The 26,338-nt window shown below is 40.0% G+C and overlaps 1 protein-coding gene across 3 annotated transcripts in view; it reads left to right on the plus strand.

Annotated features, from left to right (window-relative positions):
- The first annotated feature begins 3,739 nt into the window (after positions 1 to 3,739).
- The window catches only part of RFX7 (regulatory factor X7), a 128,132-nt gene continuing 105,533 nt past the window's right edge, over positions 3,740 to 26,338 (plus strand). Inside the window, exons 1-2 of one of the 3 annotated variants that reach the window (XM_059700354.1) lie at positions 3,740 to 4,179; positions 4,351 to 4,516. In XM_059700354.1, the coding sequence (XP_059556337.1) occupies positions 4,356 to 4,516 (161 nt within the window). In that variant the 5' untranslated portion in view covers positions 3,740 to 4,179; positions 4,351 to 4,355. The remainder of the gene's footprint in view (positions 4,180 to 4,350; positions 4,517 to 26,338) is intronic. The other 2 variants (XM_059700362.1, XM_059700372.1) reach the window with 2 other exon arrangements.

The following is a 26,338-nucleotide window of genomic DNA, read 5'->3' on the forward strand; positions in this document are numbered from 1 at the left end:
CTCACACATCCCATGTGACCTGTCACGACTTCATGCCAGTGCTCATGCTGCTCTTGACCTGAAATTCTCTTCCCTTAGTGCTCTGCCAAATGAACTTCTGTTCACCCAACGAGACCCAGTTCAAATGCTAGCCAAGAGGCCTTCTCAAACAGCTCCTTTACCCTGAGCAGGACCAATATCCCCCTCCACTATGTCTCCATAGCATTAGTAGACACAATTCTGTTTTAGAGCTCACCATCTTGTATAATAAATATATATTAATGTGTCTCTCTGCTCCGAAGAATGTAACCTACTACAAGTAGGGACCAGGTCTCTCTCTTTCTTGTTTTATATTTTCTGTGCCCAATACTATTATGCATGTTAAGTGTAGGATACATGTATATGCTATAGTCTGGACGGTATAAAAAGTTTATAGTTTCATAAAGGAGACAAGGTTTACAGGCATAGGAGAGGTATAATGTATTGGGCTAAGAAAATTAGATAACTACTGAATTCAACAAACATTTACTAAACACCTAGGAGTAAAGAATTATGCATGAGGGCTACTTAGGATAAATACATAGTCACTGCCTTTGAGGTGCTCACAACCCATCCACCTTATAGATTGCCTTTATAGGTATGTGTGCAGCACTCCTGTGGTTTAGATATCAATTTCCATGTTGTTCCTCATAACAACCCTGTGAGGTAGGTCATTATTTTCATTTTTATGGAGATGTAAACAGAGGGTTTGCATTCCCAAGTCTTCTGACTCCAAGACTGAAGTCTTTCTTCCCCACTACATCAGTGTTTCTCAAAATTTTCCATTTCTGATACACTTTTACAGGGAGGATAGACTTATACTCCCCGGGGTTGGGAAATATAAGCTCAAAATCTAATGTGTAATCTTAAAATTCATGCTTACTATAATATTTTCCATTATTTCTCACTGAGTCAAACTGAAGGTCTGAGAAAAATAAACCCCGTTGGTTCTGGGTCCTTGAAGGACCTTAGTACAAAGTTTCAACACCAGAGGGTGGCACTTACAATTTCAGAAGCACAGGACTACGCTGCTACCTTTACTCAGGGTGTCTGGGTTTGGCTGAGAACCAACACAAGCTCTGGGTAATTTCATCATGCTTTCTTTATGTTTCCAGTGGCATAATTGTATTTGCAGCTATCTCTGTAGACTATAACAAAATGTACATTCCACTCCCAGGTATTAAGTGAGCAGCGGGGGCTGTCCCTTTCCTCCTTGCGAGGGTTCTCATTCTGGCAATAAGATCCCTTCAGTCCAAACCATCTGCCACCCCTCTCATTGCCAATCGAACCTGAAGGAGTCCCAGATGTCTCCTTCAACTACCTGCTGCTGGTCCTTGAAGGCCCCAAAGGCTAAACAATCCCCTCTTTTCAGCACTGCCGCTAGAGGGCAGCTCAGGGTTGCAGCTATGCTGAGCCCTCTAGTGGCTGCTGGGGTGTCATGGTTCTTTCATGGAACCCATAAAAAACTCAGAAGTTGTACTCAGGAAGCCAGCCTAAGTGACACCCGGTAGCGAACTTTTGAAAAAAGTCTTGGTTCTCAGCTTCGTTTTTTTAAGGCCAGGTCTCAGATACATTACCTTTCTTGGATGAATCTCCCACTTCCTAGGATCTCCCCTTCCCAGGGTATGGCAATGTAGAGCCATCATTCTCTCTGGGCCAGGTGAAAAATTAGAATCTGAGAGACTTGGCAACTTTCCCCAGTGCCCTTTTACTTCCTTCATCTCCCCCACGAATATAGAGCTTATACATACATTCAAGATTTTTCAGTATAACCATGGCTTGCAGGTTCTGCAATTAGACTTGCAGGCTTCCACTCCTGGCTCTTTCATTTACTAATTGGGTAACTTTAATAATGCTCTTTAACCTAAGCTTCTGTTTCATCTGTCAAATATGGAGACTAGCACCTGCCATATACAGTTTGGGGAGGAATAACTACGATAATGTATGAAAAATGCTACGTCTGGCACACTGAAAGTGCTCAACATAAGCTATTTTTATTCTTCGAAGCTTCTGTCTAGTGCACAGCAGGTCTATCAACTTGGTACAGAAAAATACTATCTTTACCTAGGACTCAGGGTACATATGCAAATGAATTCATAAACAACCTTTATTTCCCTAAAGTGGCCACCACGCTACAGGTTATGGAAAAGGGGGCCTGTTTGTGTGAAACAGTGCAAAGGGTATTCAGGGTGCAAAGGAATCCAAGAGGCCTGGAATCTGCATGGAGGAGCTGTGTTTTGCACACAGGTGTCCTCCCCGACTCTCCCCCCGCACCCCAACCCCACCATGTGCAAGCATTCAGGGTGAATCTGGGAGTGGCGTCCAAGTGCACAGTGGTGCAAAAGTAAGAGGGTTTCCGGCCAAGGAAGGGAACTGAGCTCTCCAAAGGCCAGGAACCCAAGCCAATCAGATGCCCCGCCCACCCGGAGTCTAAAAGGTGGCAGAGCCTCATGGCCCAAAGTCCAAGCACACAGCAGGGAAAGTGGCCAGGGAATCTTGTCAGGTAGAGAGACCTGATAGAAACTGTCAAAAAAAAAAGTGAAAAGCTGAAAAGCTCAGAACACCCACGGGCCCAGAGAAAGGTCAGTGTGAGCGCAGCAGCTGTTGCATCTGGTGCCAGGGGCCCTGGCTGTCGTCTTCTACACCCAGGCAGCGGAGGCCTCCCTGATCAGCCCCACCTAGGAAAGCCAATTCTGCGCTTAAAGGGGACTGGCTTGTTTCTGGTCGGGAATCTTGCTCTTGGTGGGCAAAGCTCTCTCTTACATATGCATGGGGGGCGGGGGTGGGGGGTGGGAAGGGGGCAGAGAGTGCCACCGCGGGTTCCACTGGCTCCAAGGGGCTGGCGGCCGCAGCCTGAGCCTCCATGTTGAGAGAACCACGCGCGCTTCTTTGCAGAGGCAGGCGGGGGCCTTGGCTGCCAGGGACCCTGACAAGCCGCGACTTGAGCTGTGCCTTCGAGCCTGGGTTGGCTTGAGAGCGGCACCGGGGAGGGCGGGCGATCCCGGCACGGGGGTGCGACGGGAGGCGAGGGGAACAGCATGGGCGAAGGCACGAAAGAAGAATGAATCTGCTGCGCGTGGAGAATGGCATGGAGACTCCCCTGATTGGCGCGGGGAGCGCCGGCGGGGGGATGGCGGCCGCGGTGATTGGACGGCTGAAGTGGGGCCAGATTTGGAGGGCTTCGCATGCCGGCCGAGGAGCACGCAGCCCCGCGCCCGACCGGCCGCATCCCCTACAAGGTGGTTAATCCCAACGGGTGTTTGCCTTCGGGGGCTTCGGAGAAGCCAGCGGCGTACGCGCTTACCTGCCCCGGTTCTCCTCACCGGCCCCGGGAGAAAGCCATCCTCCCGGGTGGAGGGGCGGGGAAGGGGGGTCATGTGGATGCATTTGACTTTCCTGGCTTTGAAGATGGGGGAAAAGAAATCCCATTTCCACGCCAAACATTAAATTCGGTTTCTCCTCTCCCTCCTCCTCCTCCCTCGGGCCCTCTTTCTCTCGCCAGCACTTCCCCCACGTTTTCCTGCCCCCCTCCACCCGCGCGGCCAGTGGCCTCCTCGCCCGGCGGCGGCGGCGCGCGTTCCGGGCCCGCCTGGTCCGCGCCCGCCCTCCGCCCCCCGGGCGCCCCCCTCCCAGCCCCCCGCGCCCGCGCCGGGTCACCCGCACACGCGGGTCCACGCCCCCCCGCCCCCCGCCCGGCCGAGCGGCCGGTGTTTTGCCGTCTGCGCCGGGCCGCAGTGCGGCTGCGCGCACGGGCTGCCTCCGGGCTGGCAGCGCAGCGGCGGCCGCGCGGCGGCGGGGCCGGGAGCGAGCGGCGGCGGCGGCGGCTTGGGGAGTGGCGTGGAGCGGAGCCTGGGGCTGCAGCCGCGCGTGGCTCCCGGAGGAGGAAGCCCCAGGGGCAGGAAAGGAAGGCCGGGCCGTGAAGTCCCTGAGCAACCATTCTCCTCGGACCGGGGGGAGCCTCGCCCCCCCCGACCTCGCCTTCTGACGCCCCCTCCTCACCCCCCCTAGCCGCGGCCGCTGACGAGAGGAGGCGGCGGCGGGGGGCTGAGGGGCGCCGCCATGCCTCTCCCGCGGTGAAGCGCCCCAGCCGTCAGGAGCTCCTCGGTCTCCCCGGTGATGTCCCCCAGGCGGCAGGCGAAAGCGACTCACTCGAGCCCTGGGGTAAAGGCCTAGCTTATCCAGCTTCCTTCCTCCTCCTCCTCCTCCTCCTCCTCATCCTCCTCCTCGTCCCCTCCCCCTCCTCCTCCTCTCCCCCTTCGACCTCCCCTCCCCGCCTCTCCCCCTCACCCTTCCCCGCGCCCCCATCTCCCCTGCCTCCCTCCCACCCTCCAGCAGCGATGGCAGAGGAACAACAACAGCCGCCGCCGCCGCACCCCGATGCCCATCAGCAGCCTCCCCCCAGCACCCCCAGCCCGGGGGTGGCTCTGCCAGCCCTGGTGCCGGGGCTGCCAGGGACAGAGGCCAGCGCGCTGCAACACGAGATCAAGAACTCCATCTGGTAAGAGGATCCACCATCGCGGGGTGCAGCAGCCCGGGCACATTTCTGCTGCAAAGGGGGTGGGGGCGGCGGCGGCGGCGGCGGCGGGCATGGAGCGGCGGGCATGGAGCGGCGGGCGCCCTCACTGAACGTGGGGGTCCAGGGTCAGATGCATATTCATGGGGCCTCGGGAGGGTGGGAGGCGCGCCTCGGCCCCGGGTCTGCCGAACCCCCCCAGGCGTGCACCCCCTCCTCCGCGGGGAGGGCAGATAAACAAATTATTTGTGGTTTTCACTTGAATACGGGTCGGAATTAAGTCATCTGGCGTGATGATAGCGTGAATTTGGGACCGAGGGATGGGAGATGTGTTTACTCCTTGTTGCAGTCGTACGGGGAGGACGAAGTGTATGGTGAATTTTCACCAAACAGACACTGTGCGTAAGAATATTCACAGGCAGCACGAAGCCTAACGTGCCTCTTCCTTTCCGTTGGTGTAGCTGCTGTTTCTGAATGTTTTTGCTTTCTTTATTCAGAGATTCAATTTCTCTCCCAGGGAGTTCATTCTTTGCATTGATTGTCAAGAAAGGGCTTCTTTAGGATAAGGTATTTTTTAAAGGTGGTAGTTTACACTGTAAAATGTTGTTGTATTTTAATTTAAAATAAATGTTTTACCACCTCGTGTGTGGTTTTTAGAAACCATAGATAAAATACCCTTTGCTATTCCTTGTACGAGAATTTCCAATGTTTCCGCATTAGATTAAACTCTGAAAGACTGGTGCCAGCCTTTTAATAAGTACACCGAGTTAAGTCTGTCCTTTAGAGCCATTGCAAATATTCTTTGAACATGAACTTGCATTTTTTAAAACTGACATTTTTTAAAAAAGTGTAGTGCTATTTTAAAAATGGAAAGCAATATTTGGAATTTGGTTTCAGAGACTACTTTTAATAGAACTTTTAAAATAGAATTGTGGTATAAAAAAGCTCTGATTTAAAAAATGAAATCTTGCACGTCCATCATTGAATATGACTACTAAAATATCAAAACTCCTTTTATATTGCAATTTCAAAAGAAATGTATCGTAAAATAACTGACATTGCAGTACAATATTTACACATTTGAAAACAGTGACAATTTCTAAAATACAAAATTAAGGTTTGTTATATAGTAATTTCCATTATTTTCCTGGTGTATATCCACATTGTCATGATGCTAATATGAAGTAGGTCAGTGCAGGCTTTAATAGTTTTATACTAGCAGTAGTGGGCAGCTGAGTATCTTGCTTTCAGTTTTAATTTTAAAATGAAGTTTAAATGTTTTAAAGGTAATTTTTTGACTTTGACAGTAGTCATGTTGTGGCAACTTGAATATGTCAGGAAAATAGTAATGTGTGTATGAGTGAGTGTGTCTGTGACAGAGAGAGGGAGGGGGGGAGAGAGAGAGAGAGAGAGAGAGAGAGAGAGAGAGAGAGAGAGAGAGAGAAGGCTTTATTCTTCAATGGTGATACCCTCAGCTCCCTATTAAAGCTGTAATTTGAAGGAAGAGATGGTTAAGCTTCTGCTCACCAGAAACCAGAATGCCCCCCTACCCCCTATTAAGTAACTTGATGCAACTTAAGTGTCCCTGAAAACATCATTAAATTGAATAAGCACTTTGTTTTTTTCATTCAGGTAAGGGGCACCCAAATTAAAAAAGACTAAAATCTTTTAAGAAAGACATATTTAAAAAGTTGAATTAGTGATGTATATTTTGACTTATTATGAGAGCAATAGGGGAAAAAGAACCTTCATTTTATAGTATTTTAAAAATAAGAGTAAGTTGTATAGATAACTGACTGAAGTGTTTGAATAATGATGATAGTGGAGTGCTCTTTTTGGTAAATCATGTGATTTAATAATTCTTTCATTGATAATTTATGTTTACACATCCATTACAATTTAACTCCACTGACTTTAATGTGAGAAAACTTATCCTGAAGCAGAGTGCACTTTAGGTTTTGATACTTGCTCTGGAAAAATAATGGCCAACAAAGACTTTAATTTGCAAATGTACAATTTTAATCTTTATTTTTAAATTATAATGGCACACTTACTGGCATTTAATTTTCAACTTTAGAAATCCTATTTGCAAAAGTTGCTTCTTTATATTATATTTAAAACTTCGGAAAAACATTAGTGATCATAAACAGCATTAGGGAATATATTTAATGTATAGTCTCATATCCGATGTTCCACAAGACTGGATTTATAGATTCATCAAGTAACTATATAAAGACATTTAAAAGTGAAATACCTTCAATACCATCTATGAAATAGGGTGTCCCAAAAAAAGTATATGAACTTTAATAGCAGATAGCTCAATTTTGAAAATGAAATTTCCTTTAATAAACACTGCCTTTATAATTATTCAAAGTGTATGTATATATTTTTTGGGATACCTTATATATATATATGTTAAATTAAAATCTCTTTTTGACCATTATAAACATTTGAACAATAATAGATACAGAGGCAGAGCTGCCTCAAACAGATTGTCAAACTGCAGCGGGAAGGCCGGGGAGGGTTGGGGGGCAGGAGGTAGGGGGGTAAGAGATCAACTAAAGGACTTGTATGCTTGCATATAAGCATAACCAATGGACATAAGACACTGGGGAATAGGGGAGGCTAGGGGACTGTCTAGGGCGGGGGGATAAAATGGACACATATGTAATACCCTTTGTAATACTTTAAGCAATAAAAAAATAAAAATTAAAAAAAAATAAAAATAAAAGCAACTCAAAAAAAATAATAAAACCTCTTTTAATAGATAAGATTGCAATTCTTTAGGCGTCTCATTGTACATTTCTTTTTTTAAAAAATATATATATATTTTATTGATTTTTTTTGTAGAGAGGAAGGGAGAGGGACAGAAAGTTTAGAAACATCGATGAGAGAGAAACATGGATCAGCTGCCTCCTGCACACCCCTTACTGGGGATGTGCCCACAACCAAGGTACATGCCCTTGACCAGAATGGAACCTGGGACCTTTCAGTCCACAGGCCGAAGCTTTATCCACTGAGCCAAACCGGCTAGGGCTCATTTTACATTTCTTGAAGTAACAATGCCTTCTTATCAACTTTTTTTATCACCTGATAATATTCTGAGAGATTATCAGTTTTGTTGTTTCCTATATCAATCTTTGGTAACATTACTAATGAGAATTTTAAATTACATTAAACAGAAATAGCCGAACATTACTAATGGCAGTTTAAAATCACATTAAGCAGAAATTGTTAAATGAGTTTTGCATTTACTTTGATCCCAGAGTATATTGGACTTGCAGATCACAAACATGTCTGTACTTGTTCTCCTATTCTGCAAATATAAATATAGTATGCGATGTCGGCCTTTAGCTGGACAATAGAGTTATTTATTATCCCAGTTCATAATTACTTATTTTTGTTTGTTAAATTAAAGTGATGTTTGTCAAAAGTAAGTCCATGATAATTTCAAGCATCAAATTAGTCTTTGAAAAAGATTAAGTAGATGGTACTTAATGGGATCAGAAATTATATTTCTTGGAAGGCAGCTATGCTCACCACTATACCACCAACGCAACCTAGAAATTATATTTCTTAAGAATTGGAAATATGTATTTTAAAGATAGTTCTAGAAAATAAAGCTGCTACTAACTTGATAGTGGTGTTATATTTGTTTAATATATTTATGACTATCTTTAAGTGAAGTCCAAGTTAACAAGCCTGCATGGACCTTTCTTGATCTACCTCATTCCCAATCCATAGACTCCAGCTTGCTTATGCTACTCACTTGAAAGGGAATTTATTTGCAGAAGTGTGTTTAATACTGAATATACTGTAAGAAATGTTATCTATATTTTCTAAGCAATAGAATTTTAATATAAACTTTTCATAAAAAATGAAAACTAGTAACCTGTGTCCTTTTCGTAAATGAATATTCATAGTGTCAGCCTAAAACAAAGCCACAACCTAATCCCATTGCAAACTTCTTTAACTTACTTAAATTGCACCCCTCTTTAGTTATCTAAAAAAAGAATACCAAGGCAAGTTTTTCTTTCCTCTTATCTCCAAGTGTCTTAATAGGTGTTGTTTTTTTTCTATTTAGCTTAAACAAGCAAAAATTTACTAAGTGTTTTTCTTTGTGTTTTTGAAGCAGGTTTTACTTGAAACCCTGATAGAATAAAACTGCCGTGGAAAAAATAGAATAGAAAAAAATTACATTTGCATTCTATTCTGCCTGTTTGTGGTTATTTTTAAGAATAATCATACCTACATGGGCAGGAGTGATTAACATACTTGCAATTAGGCTATAATGTGTAGCCTACAAACCTTTTCCTAGAAATTCAAAAGAATCCCTGATGTTTTATTGTAGATAATGTTCTAATACTGTATTTACTCAACAAACAAATTCAGGGATTCTTAAAAGAATTAGTGGTTATTAACCATTGTTTTTATTTATGTAACTTTATTTTCAAGTAAGGCCTTGTAAACCTCTTAAAACAGTCTTAGAAGTTGTGTCATTGCTCTACCCACTTCATAAGAGTGAAATTGAATGACAGGTAAACTATAAGATTCCTCTGATTCATTATCAGACCTGGAAGCATTGCAGGGACCAGAGCTCCTTGTCTTTATTCAGTCTTGTGAGTCATATAGATTTCTGAATCTGGCACATTTTAGATTTACAACTATAATCAAAGTAGAATTACATATGTGGACCATTTGGGATGTTATCTAAATTCTAATTTAATCCCACATTGAGCAATTTTGTTGCACTTTCTTATTTCTCAGTTACAGTGAGCAAAGTATGGTGATCCTAAGGTTTACGTAGTGATTCCATATTAGTCCTGATTTCTGTCCCCTGTCTTAGAACTTAGTAGTTTTGTCCTTGGTTCTGGGTCAGGCAGTTTATTAACTCTGTCTGAGAAACAGTTATATTTTCTTCAACTGTAGTGAGAAACATTTACTGTAAAGCTCCTAACTGTGGAGTTTACTTTAACCGTAGCCCATGATCTTCATTTTACTTTAAAGTTAGAGACTGACTAGTACATCCACTGGCTTTCATATATTTTCCATTAATTGGTTGACATGCTATCTGCCCTGAGTTCAGTCTGTCTTACATACCAAGCACACCCAAAACTTAAGGTGCTTTTTGCTTGTCTATATTGAGGCCAGCTGTGATGGTTGCATCCCAACACTAAGTGTTTCTGATTCCAGAAAGAAAGCAGTTCCTGTTCTCCTCTATGATTTGAAACTGATGAAATTGTCTGCTCTATTGACCAGAAAGGCAAGTTAAGCAATTTCAAGCCCCTTGACTTTCTGGCCTTGTTTAGCTTAGGCAACGTGTGTGTGTTTGTGTGTTTATGTATGTTTGCATAAATAATTGACCAATTTACTTTCCCCATTGGGAGTTGTCTTTAATGATGTTATGTACAGAACTGATTTAGTTTCTATATCACTATTATTTTTTGGTTGTATTGGGGGAAATGAGCTTCACAGTGATAGAAAAAACAGAAGTGTCTCATTTGTTGTGAAACATGCTTTGAATAAAAACATGTCTAGTCACCTTTTTATATTAGAAAAATAATGTTGCACATTTAAAAGTGTTCAAATGAAAATAATTAAAATGAAATGTTGACAATTGCTCAAATTTGAGCACTTTGTGCAAGATCATTGTGTAAGTACTCGCCTGAGTACCTGCTATATATGAAGTACTATGCTAGAGACTGGCATTTGAGGAATGTCCATTTACTTGTAATATTAACCTAAGCAAAAATGTGCAATAAAATATCTCTTTTATTTAGTTAGGGGACCAGGGAAGGAGGTGACAAGTGCAAGAGTGTTAATTGTGGGAAAAATAGACCTTAGTTTCCTTGTCTAGAAAATGAAAGGTTCAATTAGATGACCTTGCAAGTTCCTGTAGGTTAAATTATGACTCTTGTTACTAAATTAATATTGACAACAATAAGAAAGCATACCATAAGCACAGTGAAAACTAACAGCATTAACTAATCATAGGCAATCAGCAGAACATTTTCACTGAACGGATTGTTAGGATTTGTCAGCCTTCCCTGGGGTTTTAGCTCTGGAAGACTATCTGAAGGTGTTACTCACTTATTGTTACCTTGTGTAAGAGTTCTTTTTTGTGAAATTCAGTCTGCAAATATTTATTGGGCATGTATTTCATTTAAAGTTAGGAGTTGTTGCTGATTATACAAAAATTATGTATGTAAAGCTATGTGGTATCCCTGTTGTTGGGAAGTATAATAGTTGTTAATTGAGAGATTGCACTGGGGGGTGGGGGGGTATTTGTATGCTTGATTTGTTTATAAACTGGTGCTCAATTCTTATAAACACCTCATACAGGAACTTTTTTCTATAGTAATGATTTAATGTTTTTAAGGCAGTGGTGAATATTGTAAATTTGGTTATGTAAATAAGAAAGGTGTGTATTCTTTTCAGAATAATTCAGGCTAGGGTAGACGTTTTAATGTGTAGTTGTGACAGAATATTCTTTAAGAACAAGACAATAAGATGGTCACTACTCCATATCGCCCACAAAACTAGACCACTCTTATCCAGTGCCTCCCTTTCCATCAGTCTTTCTGTATCTAGTTTCTTTCTCTTCTGCTTTCTCAAGGGTTCTAAGAGTTCAGGTTAAATATGAGCATCATGGAGCAGTAGGAAGAAGAATCTGCCTGCCTTGGGCAGGATAGTAAATAAGGAACAATAAGCTCTGAAGTTTAATGCACTTGATTGCTGACTATGAGATTAAGATAGTTAACACTTAACTTTCACCCACATGAATAAAAAGTAAAATGAATAATTTTTTTTCTTGATACATTTACTTTTTTTCTGTTTCATGGCTATGTGCCTCCAATTTATAAGAGGAAATAGGAAACAATGAGGCTTGGTTAATTATGCACACAGTACCTCTATCAGGCATCTATTAAGGTAACTCCTATATACATTACAAAACATTGTGTGGGAGGTGGCGTTTTGTACTTGTCATATCATAAACTGAAAGCACATAGATATTTGCTACTTGAATCTCTTATTTGGTTTTTGAATTTAAAGAGTGAGAGGTCAGAATGACAGATTGCAGTCTGTCATGTCTTAGAATTTTGGAAAATAAGAATCCATATGGTGTGAAATACCATCTCCTCCAAATAGCCTTATCTAATATATGTGTGTGTGTGTGTGTGTATGTGTGTGTATATATTTTAAACAGAATTTATTCATAATCTGGGTTTGGATAGCAAGGGTTCATGTGGCAAAAGGTACTTTCTTGCTCATTCCAACAAAGGATTAGCAAATTCACTTGAATGGAATGCTAAATCTGATTAATTAGTGATGCTTACCAAGGGCATAGGAATAGGAAGTGATGGTAGTACTATAATTATCTACCCCTTGCTTTCTGAAATCTGTAATTTTTAGGATTTGAGTTCTATTATAGGTACAGCATCAGAACTATTGGTTATCTTAGAGGGTATTAGTCCCTAGGGCTATCGTGTTTACATTTTTCTACTTGTATTTTTTTCCTTTTCTTTTTTTATGACTTTCCTACTTTGGTCACCTGATACTACCAAGTAGCTATAGGATGAGAATAGGGGATTACTGTATGAAGTGGGTACTTCAGTTTGCACTATTCATAACCCTTTTTCTTTGCTTTCATTATCTTGTATCTCTATTTATGTGCTGGTCTCTATCTGCTACCTTAAAAACCTTTCTCTTTTTTCTATTGATATAAGTGTCTAACTTGAAGATCCAGCTCATGTGCCACCCTTCAATGAAACTTTTTCCTACACACAGGGAACAATGACCTGAGTTGTATAAATTAATTTTTTTTCTAGTAGTTTAGACTGGCCTTATCTAAGATGAGTCTATTTTAGCGAATTTTTACTGAATTAATGAAATACTCCCTATGTAAACATTTCTAATATGTAAAGTTCATAGGAATTCAGAGACTGCATATGCCTGAAACAAAGCAATCACTACATAATAAGTAATTTATAATATGACAATAAAATATTGTGGTGTAGCCAAGAATTTGCCATTGTTTTTTTGCAGTATATATGGAATTTAAAAAATTTAATTAGATAAATTAAAGTTTGGAGTAAAGTTGGTGCTTTTGGGAAATTTATTTGAATAAGATGCTTTAGTTGATGTAAGTGAATCACTTGCCTAATTTGATTGTAGTCATTAGATTTATGCAGTGTGATCTAAAAAATTAACTGTCAGATTAGTAATCCCTTTTTCTGAAGGAGGAGATATTAGCAAGGAGTGTGTGGCCAAATTCTGTACACACACATTTTAAAGAAGTGAGAAGGTCAAAAACTAATCCTGAGTTTACAGAAGATAGTGGTCAAGATAGTGGAATTTCTACCAGTATCAATCCTTTTACCTAAATTTTAATGTACATTCAAAGGTAGAAGAATGAATGTAAAGTAATAATGGAGAAGAAAAAAAAGTTGGGGGTGCATGGGAACTCGGGCAGAGGACCAGGAGCAATCTCTAGCAGTCTAAGTAGTCTTGGAAGAGGACTGTACCCTGAATTGACTCTCAGTGACGGACGGCACTTCATGAAGAGCATTAGAATATTTGGTGAGGGGTCCTCTCATTCAGTCCATATCTCCTGTATCTTGGCACCTATCTATGTACTTTTCCATTATCAGAGGCAGTTTATTTTCCCCTTTTGGATTCATCTCTTTCCATGTGTTTATGGAATTTATTCTAACATATACCCTGTTTCTGTCAGCATTATCAAATTGTTTTTTCCCATTGGCTGCTTTTCCTGTTACTTTGTACATTCTTATGATGTCCTTAAAGCAGCAGCAAACAACCTTGGAGAAAAGGTTTTGCAGTAAACAAAGAGTTGATCTCTCAATGACTTAGAGAGTTCATTCATAGTCCTAAGAAAAAAATGTCATTAGGTAAGTGAATGAATAATGTAAATACTCATTTTGTAAGATGAAATATAAACAATTAAAATGCAAAAATCATTACTGTCAGTGATAAAAAAAATAAAGCAGAAAACTACTGTTTTTTAAAAATATGTTTTTATTGATTTTTAGAGAGAGGGGAGGAGTAGAGAGATAGACACATCAGATGAGAGCTACATCATCAATCAGCTGTCTTCTGCACACCCCCTACTGGGGATTAAGCCAGCAACCAGGGCATATGCCCTGACTGGAATCAAACCAGTGACCGCTTGGTTCATGGGTAGACATTCAACCACTTGGCCCACAGTGGTTGCGGGGCAGAAAACTATTTTTGACCACTAAGAAAAAGATTGAAGAACTATAGTAACTGTTCGCTAGCTGATCTTGTCCAGGGTTTTGTTGTTTTCCATATTCCTTTCTCTCCCCTCCAGTCTCTCAATTTCTATCCTGTTGTACAATATGTAAGCCCACTCATATTTTTGGTGGAGTAGGTGTGAACATACATCTTACAAGCGTTAACTGTATTTGCACTTAGGTGGTAGAACAATGTATGATATTTTTCGCCCTACTTTATTATATTTTCTAAATGTTTTTGAATGAGCGAGTGTTATTTTTAGTTTGGAAAAATACCCAAACAAGTAAAATAATGCCTTTTGTCTATCCTGCTGCTTTTCCTTTTAGCTGAGGTCTGTCCACCAGGCTTCCACCCCCACACACTGATCGATCTTCTTTCTGCTCTTGTCCCTTTTAACTCTTGCATCCTGGCTTCCAGCGTTTCTTGCCAACTCAGTGGCCCTTTTTCAGTCTTAATCTTTCAGTACAACTCTAACTTTTCTTGTCATTATGATTTCTTTGCACTTTTGAAATTCCCATTCATTCCTTTTTCAGAGCTGCCTTTGTATCAGTTACTCTGCCTGGCATTGGGGATTCCATGAGCAAGAATGTGAAATCCTGTTTCATGGACCTTACCTCTGATTGATTGACATTTTATTTTCCCTGCTCCCTTCTCAGTGGTTCTCAACCTTCCTAATGCTGTGACCCTTTAATACAGCTCCTCATGTTGTGGTGACCCCCAGCCATAAAATTATTTTCGTTGCTACTTCATAACTGTAATTTTGCTACTGTTATGAATCGTAATGTAAATATCTGATATGCTATATGTGTTTTCCAATGGTCGCAACCCACAGGTTGAGAACTGCTGCTTTAGATGCTCTTTAATTGTGAATATCCAGACTTATTTCTCAGCCATCTATTGTTTTTCTCTTTTCACTTTGCTAAAATCAAGAAATAGTTGGGCTGGGCTTGGCCAGTGTACTTAGTTGGAGTGTTGTCTGTGCACTAAAAGGTCGCAGGTTTGATTCCCTGTCAGGAGGGCACATACCCAGGTTGCAGGTTCAATCCCCATCAGGGTGCACATGGGAGGCAATTGATGGATTGATGTTTCACTCTTATATCAATATTTCTCTCTCTCTCAAATCAATAAAGTCATGTCCTTGGATGAAGATTAAAATAAAAAAGAAGGGATAGATGGGCTGAACAGACAACTCTATCATATCTACTCATTCATTCACCAGAATACAGGGAGCTACCACTATTATATTAAACTTGGCATTTTCATAGTAACCCTTCTTCTGTGCCATGGTGCTTTGGTACCTCAATTTGCTTTCATTTCCAGTTCTACTTTTGGTAGTAGATATCACTGTTCCTTCAGTCTATCAGACTCGCAGTATTGATTTCATATTTGATTTTTCTCTCATTCCCATGTCCAGTATTTTAACAAGTTGCCAAGTTTGCATTGTCACTTGAGTTCCTCCTTACTTTCCTACTTATACTCCAGGACCATAATTCAGTGCTTTACCATTTCATTCCTGGATTATTATAGCAGCAACATAGCTGCTCTCTGCTCCCCAAACCCCACTGAACTATGCTGTATATTGCTGCCAAAATAAATCTAAAATATCCTTTTTCATGTAATCCCCGTCTGAAAACATACAACTTCACCTTACCCACCATGTCATGTCTAAAGATTTTCGTCAGGTTTCAATGTGGGTGTAATCTAGCCTAATACAATCAATCCAACCCTATTTCTTGCTGTTAACCAACATTTAACTCCACTTCAGTCCAGTGGACACTTCGATATCTGCCTTTTGTGGTTCTGCTTTTATTCCTGCTTTATATTTTTGTGGAATCTCCACTTCCCTGTCTCCAAAACCTACTTAGTCATATTTTAACCGTTTTAAGTCATAGCTCAAATGACAGTACTTTAAACATTCTTTAGCTACTCTAGTCCAAATTGGCCTTTTCTTGATCTCATGTATAGTGAGTTCTGTACAATTAAGCACTTAAGCACTTTTAATATTTTTTAGTATGCTGCTGTTGTTTTTTTGTCAATTTATATTTTTCAATTACAGTTGACATACAAGATTATATTAGTTTTATTATTATTTTGTAAAATATATTTTATTGTTTTTTTTACAGAGAGGAAGGGAGAGGGATAGAGAGTTAGAAACATTGATGAGAGAGAAACATCAATTCAGCTGCCTCCTGCACATTCCCCACTGGGGATGTGCCTGCAACCAAGGTATATGCCCTTGACTGGAATTGAACCCGGGACCATTCAGTCCGCAGGCCCACGCTCTATCCACTGAGCCAGACCAGTTAGGGCTATATTAGTTTTAAGTATACACTTGTGGAGGTGGATGGGTGGTGCTCTGATGTGTTCTGAAGCTGTCCACCAGGTGCACTAGCTAAGGGGCTTCCCAGGAGGTGCAGGCTACGGTCAGCTACTACCTGTGTTCTGCCTGGGGCTACTTAGCATGAGCTACAAAGCAATCTGCAGATGGCTGCTACTTCTGCTGGGCTTAGAGGTGCTCAGGAGAGGTCAAGCTGCAAACCAAGGCTGGCTACTGCTAATCGGGCCTGGGTCCATTTAGCAAGAGATATGGAGAATGCCAAGGCCAGATGCTTGTTCAAGAGATTTTAGGAAAATCTGAAGCTTGAGCCAAGACAGGCCATTCATAAGTAAAGGAGTCAGCAAGCTTTCTCTGCAAAGGACCAGATAGTAAATATTTTTTGCTTAAATATTTTTTGCTTTGGAGGACATAGGGTCTCTGTTGTATCAAGAAAGTAGCCAGGGACAATATATGAATGAATGGATATGGCCAGATTTGTTCCACTGCTGGCAGGATTTGGCTCTTGGGCAGCAGTTAATGGACTCCTATATCCCATCACTGGGAAAACTGCTCGAAGAATACAAATAATCATTTCAATTTTCACTCCCTTTTATTGACAAACAGTAGATGATAGTCATCTGCTTAATATTAATTATATTGTAATTCTCCCTTGGATAAACCCAGGATGATGTGAAAGCATATTAGAATGCAAACTGAGTGAGGAATACTCTTAACTCATCTCCCAGTGATGATGATAAAGTATATTGACTTTTGGTTTCTGGTCTGACACATAAAAAGCTTGGGAGGCCTCACTCCTGTCAGCACTAGGAAAAAAGCTGAACAAACTGAAAATCAACAACTCTTCATAAATGCATCAGAGAATTGAGGTCACAGGGCCCTGAAAAATGGAGGCAGACAGGCAAATAGAGAGAATCACAGCTTACAGATAGATGGCAGAAGCCCAGGAATAGAAGCCCAAAGCTAAAGCCACTATAGATAGTAGCACTGTAAACTATAATTTGCTGGAGGCTTAGTGTGAGCTAGCTTGAGAATGTCCTGTTTTTAGGGAAATCCCCACATCTTCCTGAGTTTTACCTCCAGAAGCCCTACCAGGTTCTCCCTGTGAGATGTGAGAAAAATCTCTTATTTTCTACATAGGGGGAGGAGGGGTGAAAGAGGTAGTGGGAAGAGGCAAAAAGTAACCATCCTATATAATAAAAGGGTTATATGCAAATCGACCAAATGGTGGAATGACCGGTTGCTATGATGCACTCTGACCACCAAGGGGCAGACTCTCAACACAGGAGCTGCCTCCTGGTGGTCAGTGCGCTCCCACAAGGGGAGCACCGCTCAGCCAGAAGCTGGGCTCACGGCTGGCGAGGACAGCAGTGGTGGTGGCAGGAGCCTCTCCCACCTCTGCGGCAGCACAAAGGATGTCCAACTGACGGCTTAGGCCTGCTCCCAGGCCTAAGCCCTCAGTCGGACATCCCCCGAGGGCTCCCAGACTGCGAGAGGGCACAGGTCGGGCTGAGGGACTCCCTGAGTTCACGATTTTCGTGCACTGGGCCTCTAGTTTTTAAATAACCTAGAGCTCTCTCTTCTCTTTAACAAGGCCTGCCTTAAGGGAACCTGTTTTACCATAGTCTAACCAACTGGGGGTTGGGAAATACCCAATTCCAGGCCTCTCTAATCTTCCATGTGGGGGAAGGGAATCACAAGACAATAGCATCCCTCACCCTCACTTTATCACCACATTAGTAGGTATAATAATTGGATAACTGATGAAACAACCATAAACCTCAGACTAAGCTTTAATATGAAACAGAAACTATGGACACTGGCTTTTGTTTTGGGCATGATGAAGACAAGATTGGACTTTTTCCATGGTGGAATGGATGGAGATGGGAAATTGGAAACCCAGGAATGGCAGCCTTTTATTTCCATCCAAATAAATCTTGCCACATCACAGTCTTCCGTGCATGGGTCTGTGAAGTGCTTTTCTCGTGGAAGAACATGATTTCCACTGACATTGCTAGTATACCTGTTTTGCAAGAAATGTTAGAAGTTCTATAGAGAAGGAAACTGATATAGGTCAGAAACTCAGTTCTATATAAAGAAGGGTGAGGCCTGGCTGGTATGGCTCAGTTGGGTGAGCATCATCCCTGCACCAGGAGGTTGCTGGTTTGATTTCAGTCAAGGGACATACCTGGGTTGCAGGCTCAATCCCCAGTAGGGGGCGTGCAGGAGACAGCCCATCCACATTACTCCCTCTCCTTGATGTCTCTATCTCTCACTCCCTTTCCCTTCCCCTCTCTGAAGTTAATAAAAACATATTTTTTAAAAAATAACGAAGAGTAAAAAGGAATAAATGAAGATAAAATCTTCTTTATGTTTACTTGCTCTAACAGATAAGTTTGTTTTTTGTGATTATAGCTTACGGATAAGTGAAATGAATGATAGCAGTGTTGTAAGGGATCAGAAGAGGAATTGAGCATAATCTTAAAAGGTACTTGCACTAACTGTGAAGCAGTATAGTGTTTGAAAAGTGGAGTGGGATTAGTTATAAAAGAACATTGAAAACTCTAGAGTAACCCCTAAAATAATTTTATTATTTTTTATTTTTTTAATAATTAAATAGTTTTATTTTATTATTTTTTAAAATATATTTTATTAATTTTTTACAGAAAGGATGCGAGAGGGATAGAGAGTTAGAAACATCGATGAGAGAGAAACATCGATCAGCTGCCTCCTGCGCACTCCCTACTGGGGATGTGCCCTCAACCAAGGTACATGCCCTTGACCAGAATCGAACCTGGGACCCTGGAGTCCGCAGGCTGACGCTCTATCCACTGAGCCAAACCGGTTAGGGCCTAAAATAATTTTATTTTATTTTAATTAATTAATTTATTTTATTTTAAAAAATATATTTTATTGATTTTTTACAGAGAAGAAGGGAGAGAGATAGAGAGTTAGAAACATTGATGAGAGAGAAACATCGATCAGCTGCCTCCTGCACATCTCCTACCGGGGACGTGCCCGCAACCCAGGTACATGCCCTTGACTGGAATCGAACCTGGGACCTTTCAGTCCGCAGGCCGACGCTCTATCCACTGAGCCAAACCGGTTTTGGCGTAAAATAATTTTAAAAGGAAGTATAATTAATATGTTAAGAGACCAGAGAAAAAAGAATTATATAAAATGTAGAATAAAATCAGAGAAGGCAGAAATAGAAGACAAAAAGAAAGAAAGAAAAAGGACAATGAATAGAAATTAATTACAAATACGGTATATATTAATCACTTTAAATGTGAATGTTCTAAATATACCAATTTAAAGACAGATACTATCTAAATAGATTAAAAAACACATAAGACCCAACTATATGTTGTCTACACATATATCATTCACAGACTTTGGTACTTCATCATTTAGTTACCAATTATTTGTAACATACTTCAGAACATTTGCTATAAGAGTTGCAAGCAAATGGTGAGGTACTTAAATTATAAAGAACTCAAGGGAAAATGGCCATATTTTGTGCCCAGTTTAGTATATAAATTATATAATTTCCTTCATTTAGAATTAATTTTACAAGTAATTATTTAGCACTTCTTATGTAGATTCTGTTTTTTTAAAAAACTGCGTGAATAATGTACATACCATTAAATTTGCCTTTTTTAGGCATGCACTTCAGTGATTTTTAGTTATGCATTCATTACCATGATCTGATTTTAGAATGTTTTGATTTCTTTTTAAAGCATTTGAAAAGTGAATTATATTGACTGACTGGATTGATTAGAAGTGGAAAGGTTATTTAATTATAGCATTGAAGGTTCAAAGGCAATAGGAGAGGTAGAGTTTTTGTTTTACTAGTATATGTGGATGAGACTTAACAATAGGACATGGGTTTCTAGAAACTTAAAAGATGAAGTTGCTCTTGGTTTTTGGTGTTTTTTTCTCTCTCTGAGGTCTTTCCTGAAGTCTTTTTATCCTCTGTGGATCAGGCTTTCATTACTTTAGATGTGACAAAAAGCTCTCTTCTATTTAGATACTTACTACTAAAATAATTAATTAAATACTGCTTTGAGCTTCATTATAACTGGTCAAATACTTGTGTGAGTCTTATTCCTGTGGCGCACATTATTTTCAGACATTTCTACTTCATGTATTTGTAATTATAGAGCACAATGTGAACTGTCACTTTTCTGTAACATTTTAATACAGTGAGTTGATTGTACTTACTTTAATTTTCTCTTTAAGATGGTTAGAAAATTTCTCTGCCAAGCATGAACACTTAACAAAATAGAGTTACTTTATTTTAAAAACCGTGCATATATGACAGTTTTAAAGAAAAATAATCAGAATCACAAAGAGGTAGTCCAATGCCTTGGTATACTGGTAAGTCATTGTAATACATTCTGAAATTAGTTGCCTGGGTTTGCTACCCAAATCACATAATCTTTTGATGTTGTTTCCTTTTTCAGTAAAATAGAAATAGAAATAGTGCCTATCTCATAAGGTTGTAGTGAAGATTAAATGAGATAATTCATATAAAACATTTAGTATAAAATCTGGCATATGGTAAGTATTCAATAAACATTGGCTGTTATTTTTTAACCACAATAAAATTCAAAGAACTTACCATCTGTTTATAAGATTATATGATTATTTCTGAATCTTATTACTCTATTACTGTGCCTGTAATAGAGGGAACCATGATGATATTTGAAGAAAGAGTTTTTCCAGGCTGAAGAAATAGCAAATGCAAAGGTAGTGAGAAGGCCTCTCCAGGACGCCAATTGGCAAAAGTATGATGGAGTGTAACTAACCTCAGAGGTAGTGGAGGGGCAGATTTGTGTAGGGCCTTGCAGGTCTAATAAGCACTGAGATTTAGGCTTTATTCTGAGATGAGAGCCATTGGAAGGCTCTGAGCATAGGAGTAACATGACCCAACTGGTGATTTAAAAAGCTCAGGTGTGGCTCAGTGGTTGAGTGTGGACCCATGAACCAGGAAGTCATCGGTTTGATTCCTCGTCAGGGCATATGCCCAGGGTTTGGGCTCCATCCCCAGAAGGGGGGTGCAGGAGGTAGCCGATAGATGTATCAGTGTTTCTATCTCTTTATCCCTCTCCCTTCCTCTCTCTCTAAAAAATCAGTAAAAACCTTTTTTTTTTTTTTTTTTTTAAAGGCTCAGTAGGCTGTTGCTATGTTGAAAAGAGACTATAGAGGAGCCAGGGCAGAAACAGGGAGAACAGGTTATGATAGGTTACTGACATTTTACATTAGGGGTATGTGTGTGTGTAAAAGATGAAATAAATACTTCTAAATAGTTGTTAAATAGTGGTCTCAGGGTGTTGCAGTTAGCTTGAGTGATTTCATTTTCTTTATACTGTTCTCTCTTTTATAAATAATTTAACTTGAGTATTTTTATAAGCATAAACAATTTATAATTTTCTTTAAATAGAGCTGTAATAAAAATTATGCAACATATTAGACTCTGATTAGAGGGACATATTTGCATATTAAGTACAGTATCATAAATGCTATTACTAAATTTGCAAGATTTGCCTTCAAAGAGACCAAATGTTCATAATCTGTCTATTGGACTATAGTGACGTATTAGCAATTTGGAATAAATAACCTAACTAAATTAGTAAAAAGTGAGAATTAGATTGTAAAACATCCTATATAAAAAAAGGCTAATATGCACATCGACCAAATGGTGGAATGACGGGTCACTATGACGCACACTGACTGCCAGGGGGCAGACGCTCAACGCAGGAGCTGCCCCCTGGTGGTTAGTGCGCTCCCACAGGGGGAGCACTGCTTAGCCAGAAACTGGGCTCACGGCTGATGAGCACAGCAGCGGTGGCGGGAGCCTCTCCCACCTCTGCAGCAGCTTAAGGATGTCTGACTGTAGGGAAAGGGCCTAAGCCAGGGGTGGGCAAACTTTTTGACTCGAGGGCCACAATGGGTTCTTAAACTGGACCGGAGGGCCAGAACAAAAGCATGGATGGAGTGTTTGTGTGAACTAATATAAATTCAAAGTAAACATCATTACATAAAAGGGTATGGTCTTTTTTTTTTTTTTTTTTAGTTTTATTCATTTCAAACGGGCAGGATCCGGCCTGCGGGCCGTAGTTTGCCCATGGCTGGCCTAAGCCATCAGTCAGACATCCCCTGAGGACTCCCGGACTGCAAGAGGGTGCAGGCTGGGCTGAGGGACACCCTCCCCCCAAGTGCATGAATTTCATGCACCGAGCCTCTAGTTTTACATATAATGCAATTATTTTAAATAACTGGAATGAAACTATGGATTAACAATAGAGGTTCTATTTTTATTTTTATTTTTTTTTGTTAATTCTCACTAGAGGATATTTTTTCCATTGATTAGAAAGAGTGGAGGGAGGGGGAGAGAGCGACAGATAGAGACAGACAGGCATCAATGTGAGAGAGACAAATCAAATGGTTGCCTCTCTACATGTCCTGGGGTCAGGGATGTATCAAACCTGCAACCCAGATATGAGCCCTTGACTGGTAATCGAACCCATGACCCTCTGGTGTGTGGGCCAACGCTCTAACCACTGGCCAGGGCTGAGGTTCTATTTTAAAGACATGCAAATGATTATCATTATAACAATCTAGTAGCCTTATTACTATTGATTTCCTCTAGCAGTGGAGTTTTGTAAATAAATGTTTTTGAACTCAAACTCTTGTTTAAATAATTGCATACTCTTTGTTTAAGTAATTTAGATAATGGTTTCAGTACTCTAGTATGCGATTCTGGGATCTCTAATTGGCTTTGTTCCTACCTTCTTTCACCTGCTGTTCTTTAGTCTGGCCCACACTCTGCCAACACTGACACCCATCCCCACCCCCAGTAAATTTCTACTTATCCTTCAGGGTGCAACCTGTTAACTACAAAAGGAAGGAGTCTTTCCTGAATCTTTAAGGTAAAGTAGGTCCTTAATCACTCTTCTCCTAGGCTCTGATTCTTGTTTCTATGCATTACAATGCTAATGAATTGTTTGCATAATTTCTTAGTCTCTTCTGTTAGAATGTCAGTACCTTAAAGACTGGGGTTGTGTCTCTCTCACAGGTATTTTTCCAGTGCAGAATGAGTGCATGAATGCATAAGCTAACTCAGTAACTAGCAGGCTTTTAGACTTCATTTGGGGATCTGGTACAGTTTTCCTCCTCCAACTTTCCACTCTCCACCCCACCCCCTGCTGCTCCCCATGTAGTGTTTTAAGTTATAAGTTACGAAGTATAGAAGTTATAAATAAAAATAGCAAACTTGTTTTTACCATTAAAAATCTTAAGTTTTTGCCCTAGCTGTTTTGGCTCAGTGGATAGAGCGTTGGCCTGCGGACTGAAGGATCTCGGGTTCCATTCCCATCAAGGGCACATGGCCAGGTTGCAAGCTTGATCCCCAGTAGGGGGCGTGCAGGAGGAAGCCGATCAATGATTCTCTCTCATCATCGATGTTTCTGTCTCTCTCCCTCTCTCTTCCTCTCTGAAATCAATAAAAATATATATTTTAAAAATCTTAAGTTTTCTTGATATATATCATTTTCAACAGTATAAAAGTATAACTTATTGTACATTTTTGTTTACAGATAACCTTTTTAAGTGTTTAATTTAGTGTTAAAATATATAGACAATATTACAAAATAAAAACCATTTTATCAGGATTCAAATTAGTATAAAAAATACTCAAGTTGGGTGTTTTTTAGTTTAAAGTGTGAAATATTTTTCTGAAACTTATCTACATGTTCCCTTTTTCCCTAGTATGGTAGATTTTCCTGGTATATGTTATGTACTGCCTTATAATGTTTTATTGTAAAAAAGTGCTCTTAATAGAGATTTGTTAAATTTCATTATAAGGGCATGAGAGGGCGGGATGGGGATAATGTGGGGATAAGGACATATATGTAATACCTTAATCAATCAATCAATAAATGCTCCATCAATTTAAAAAAATTTCATTATAATTTCTCACTGGGGACATAGAGGAGGAGAGAAAACAATGTTGTGGTGTCAATGCCACACTTTTTTATTTTTAACCTCGGAAGTTATAACACGTCTGATTTGTGTAGCTTGACTTCTTACTGCAAAGAAAGTATGAGGGAAGGTCTGGCATATTGACAACCTATATACTTAGCTGTGATCCTTAAGGCTTACTTTGGGGTGATGTGGTTTCTTTCTCAAAGGCCATTCCCAGAGAATTCAAGATTAACTACACACTTAATTTTTATGTCTGTTTCAATTCTTTAAAAAAGTCTTCCTTACCAATTCCGCCACCCCACCCCACCCCCGGAGAGGGGGGCAAAAGTCCCCAGGATGTTCAGAGTTTTTCTTGTTTATTTATTTGTTTGTTTGTTTTTAACAAAACAGAGAAAAACTCCAAAGAGTTTCTCCAATATAAAACAGATTTGAGGAACCTCCAAACAGAAAGCAAGCTCCCTTTTGTTCTTTGGTTGGTGGTTTACCACTCTTGCTGCCATCCCAGTGTTGGGTGCCACTTTTCTTTGGAGCTGCAGTTTTGTTTTATGCTCTTCCTCTCTGGAGGGTTTCATTTAGTATATGCTCAATTATTTATAGTTTTTCATTCTATATATCACATATTTCATGATAAGGAAATCTTTGTGTACACATTTGAATACTAGTAGATAATTTATATCATCGTCACACTTTTGTTGCCCAAAATAGCAGATCTTAATACAATGTGTAGGTATTTACAGTTTCTTCTCTCTATTACTTTCTTGTTCCATCTTTGCTTCTAGCACATTTAAGCCCGGATTTTCTTTCTCAGTTCCTTTCATCTCTTTGTCTTTTTTTCTCTAGTTCCATTTCTGAAGTTCACGTGCATCTGTTTGTCACCCTACCCTAAGTCATCCCTTGCGTTCTGATTCTAGGTGACTTCCCTCTGGATAACTAATTTTGAATGCCTACACCTGTACTTCCTCTTTTTTATAGTTAATTGCCAGTTCCTCACTTTCCTTCTATTCATTCTTTAGGCAGACTCTCTCTGGCCTCCAAATATCTGCATTGGTCTATTACATCTACTTCTTTAAACTTGTATTTTATATATGTGGATCACCTAGTCTAAAACAGGATACAAGGTAATTTCCAGTAAATTGTGAAGAGAAGTATTTCCTCACAGGCAGCGCTCATGTTAATATAGTATAAGGTGCTTACAGTGGGTAATTCAGAACCTCCTAGTTTGTCTCCCAGAATGTTTCTCCATCCCTTTTGTTTTATTGTCTTGCCCTCTCTTATTCTTATCCTCCCCTCTTCTTCTACCTGTTTCCCACCCCCTCCCCCATATTTAAAAAATTATATAATTTATTAAAATGTCATGTCTGCTTTTCTTACATTTATAATTTGAGAAGTTGAAAGTTTTTTATATGAAAAAAGATTATGCAGAATCATTTAGTAGTGTAGTGTAGACAAGATGTGAGTCAGCAGGCACGTTTAACAGGAGTGTTCTAGGTAACAGCGTGCTTGCTTTAGTCTCCAGATATAAGGCTACCAAATTACAACCAGTTGAAGACAGAGATGGATTAAGCAAAAGGACACTTTGGGATTCCTAACTCCTGAAGTAAGATGTGAAATGTTATGACTTCTTTAAAGTTTCAATCTATCTGGATAGAGGTACAACTATGTCTTGCTTTTCAAAATAATAAAATAAGTCTCTATTGTTGCTGAAAATCAGTTTTTTTTAAGGAAATTGAATGTGTAGTCCAACATTGGCAGTGCAGTATAAAGAACTTAGGTTGCTCAGGCAACTGCTCTCCTGGATGTAGACAATGAACCGTGAGGGACTATAACCGAAATTCAGCCAGAGAAATCCAGTTTTTTAGGAAATTTTTCTGGGGTGCCGGTACTGCAGGGTATTGCTACTTGATTATGTAGCTGAGGTTATATGTGTTTAATCATTGTAGTAGTTTGAGATGAATGGGCTTGGCATATTGAAAACAAAACTATATATTTTGGACCTGCATAATTTGTTTTTGGATTGCAATTGTTTATCCCTTGAGTTCCAAATGTAAAACTATTACATTCAGTAATATTTAATAATGAAATCTTGTTGGTTACTGTCATTCTTTTTTTTAATTTAGAATCATAATCAAGTTGAATTTCAATTATAATACAAATATGTGATAAGGAGGCATCACAAAACAGCAGAAGGATTATTTAAGAAATGGTATGGC

The sequence above is a fragment of the Myotis daubentonii genome, chromosome 1, assembly GCF_963259705.1.
Source record: "Myotis daubentonii chromosome 1, mMyoDau2.1, whole genome shotgun sequence".
Taxonomy (NCBI): Eukaryota; Metazoa; Chordata; class Mammalia; order Chiroptera; family Vespertilionidae; genus Myotis; species Myotis daubentonii.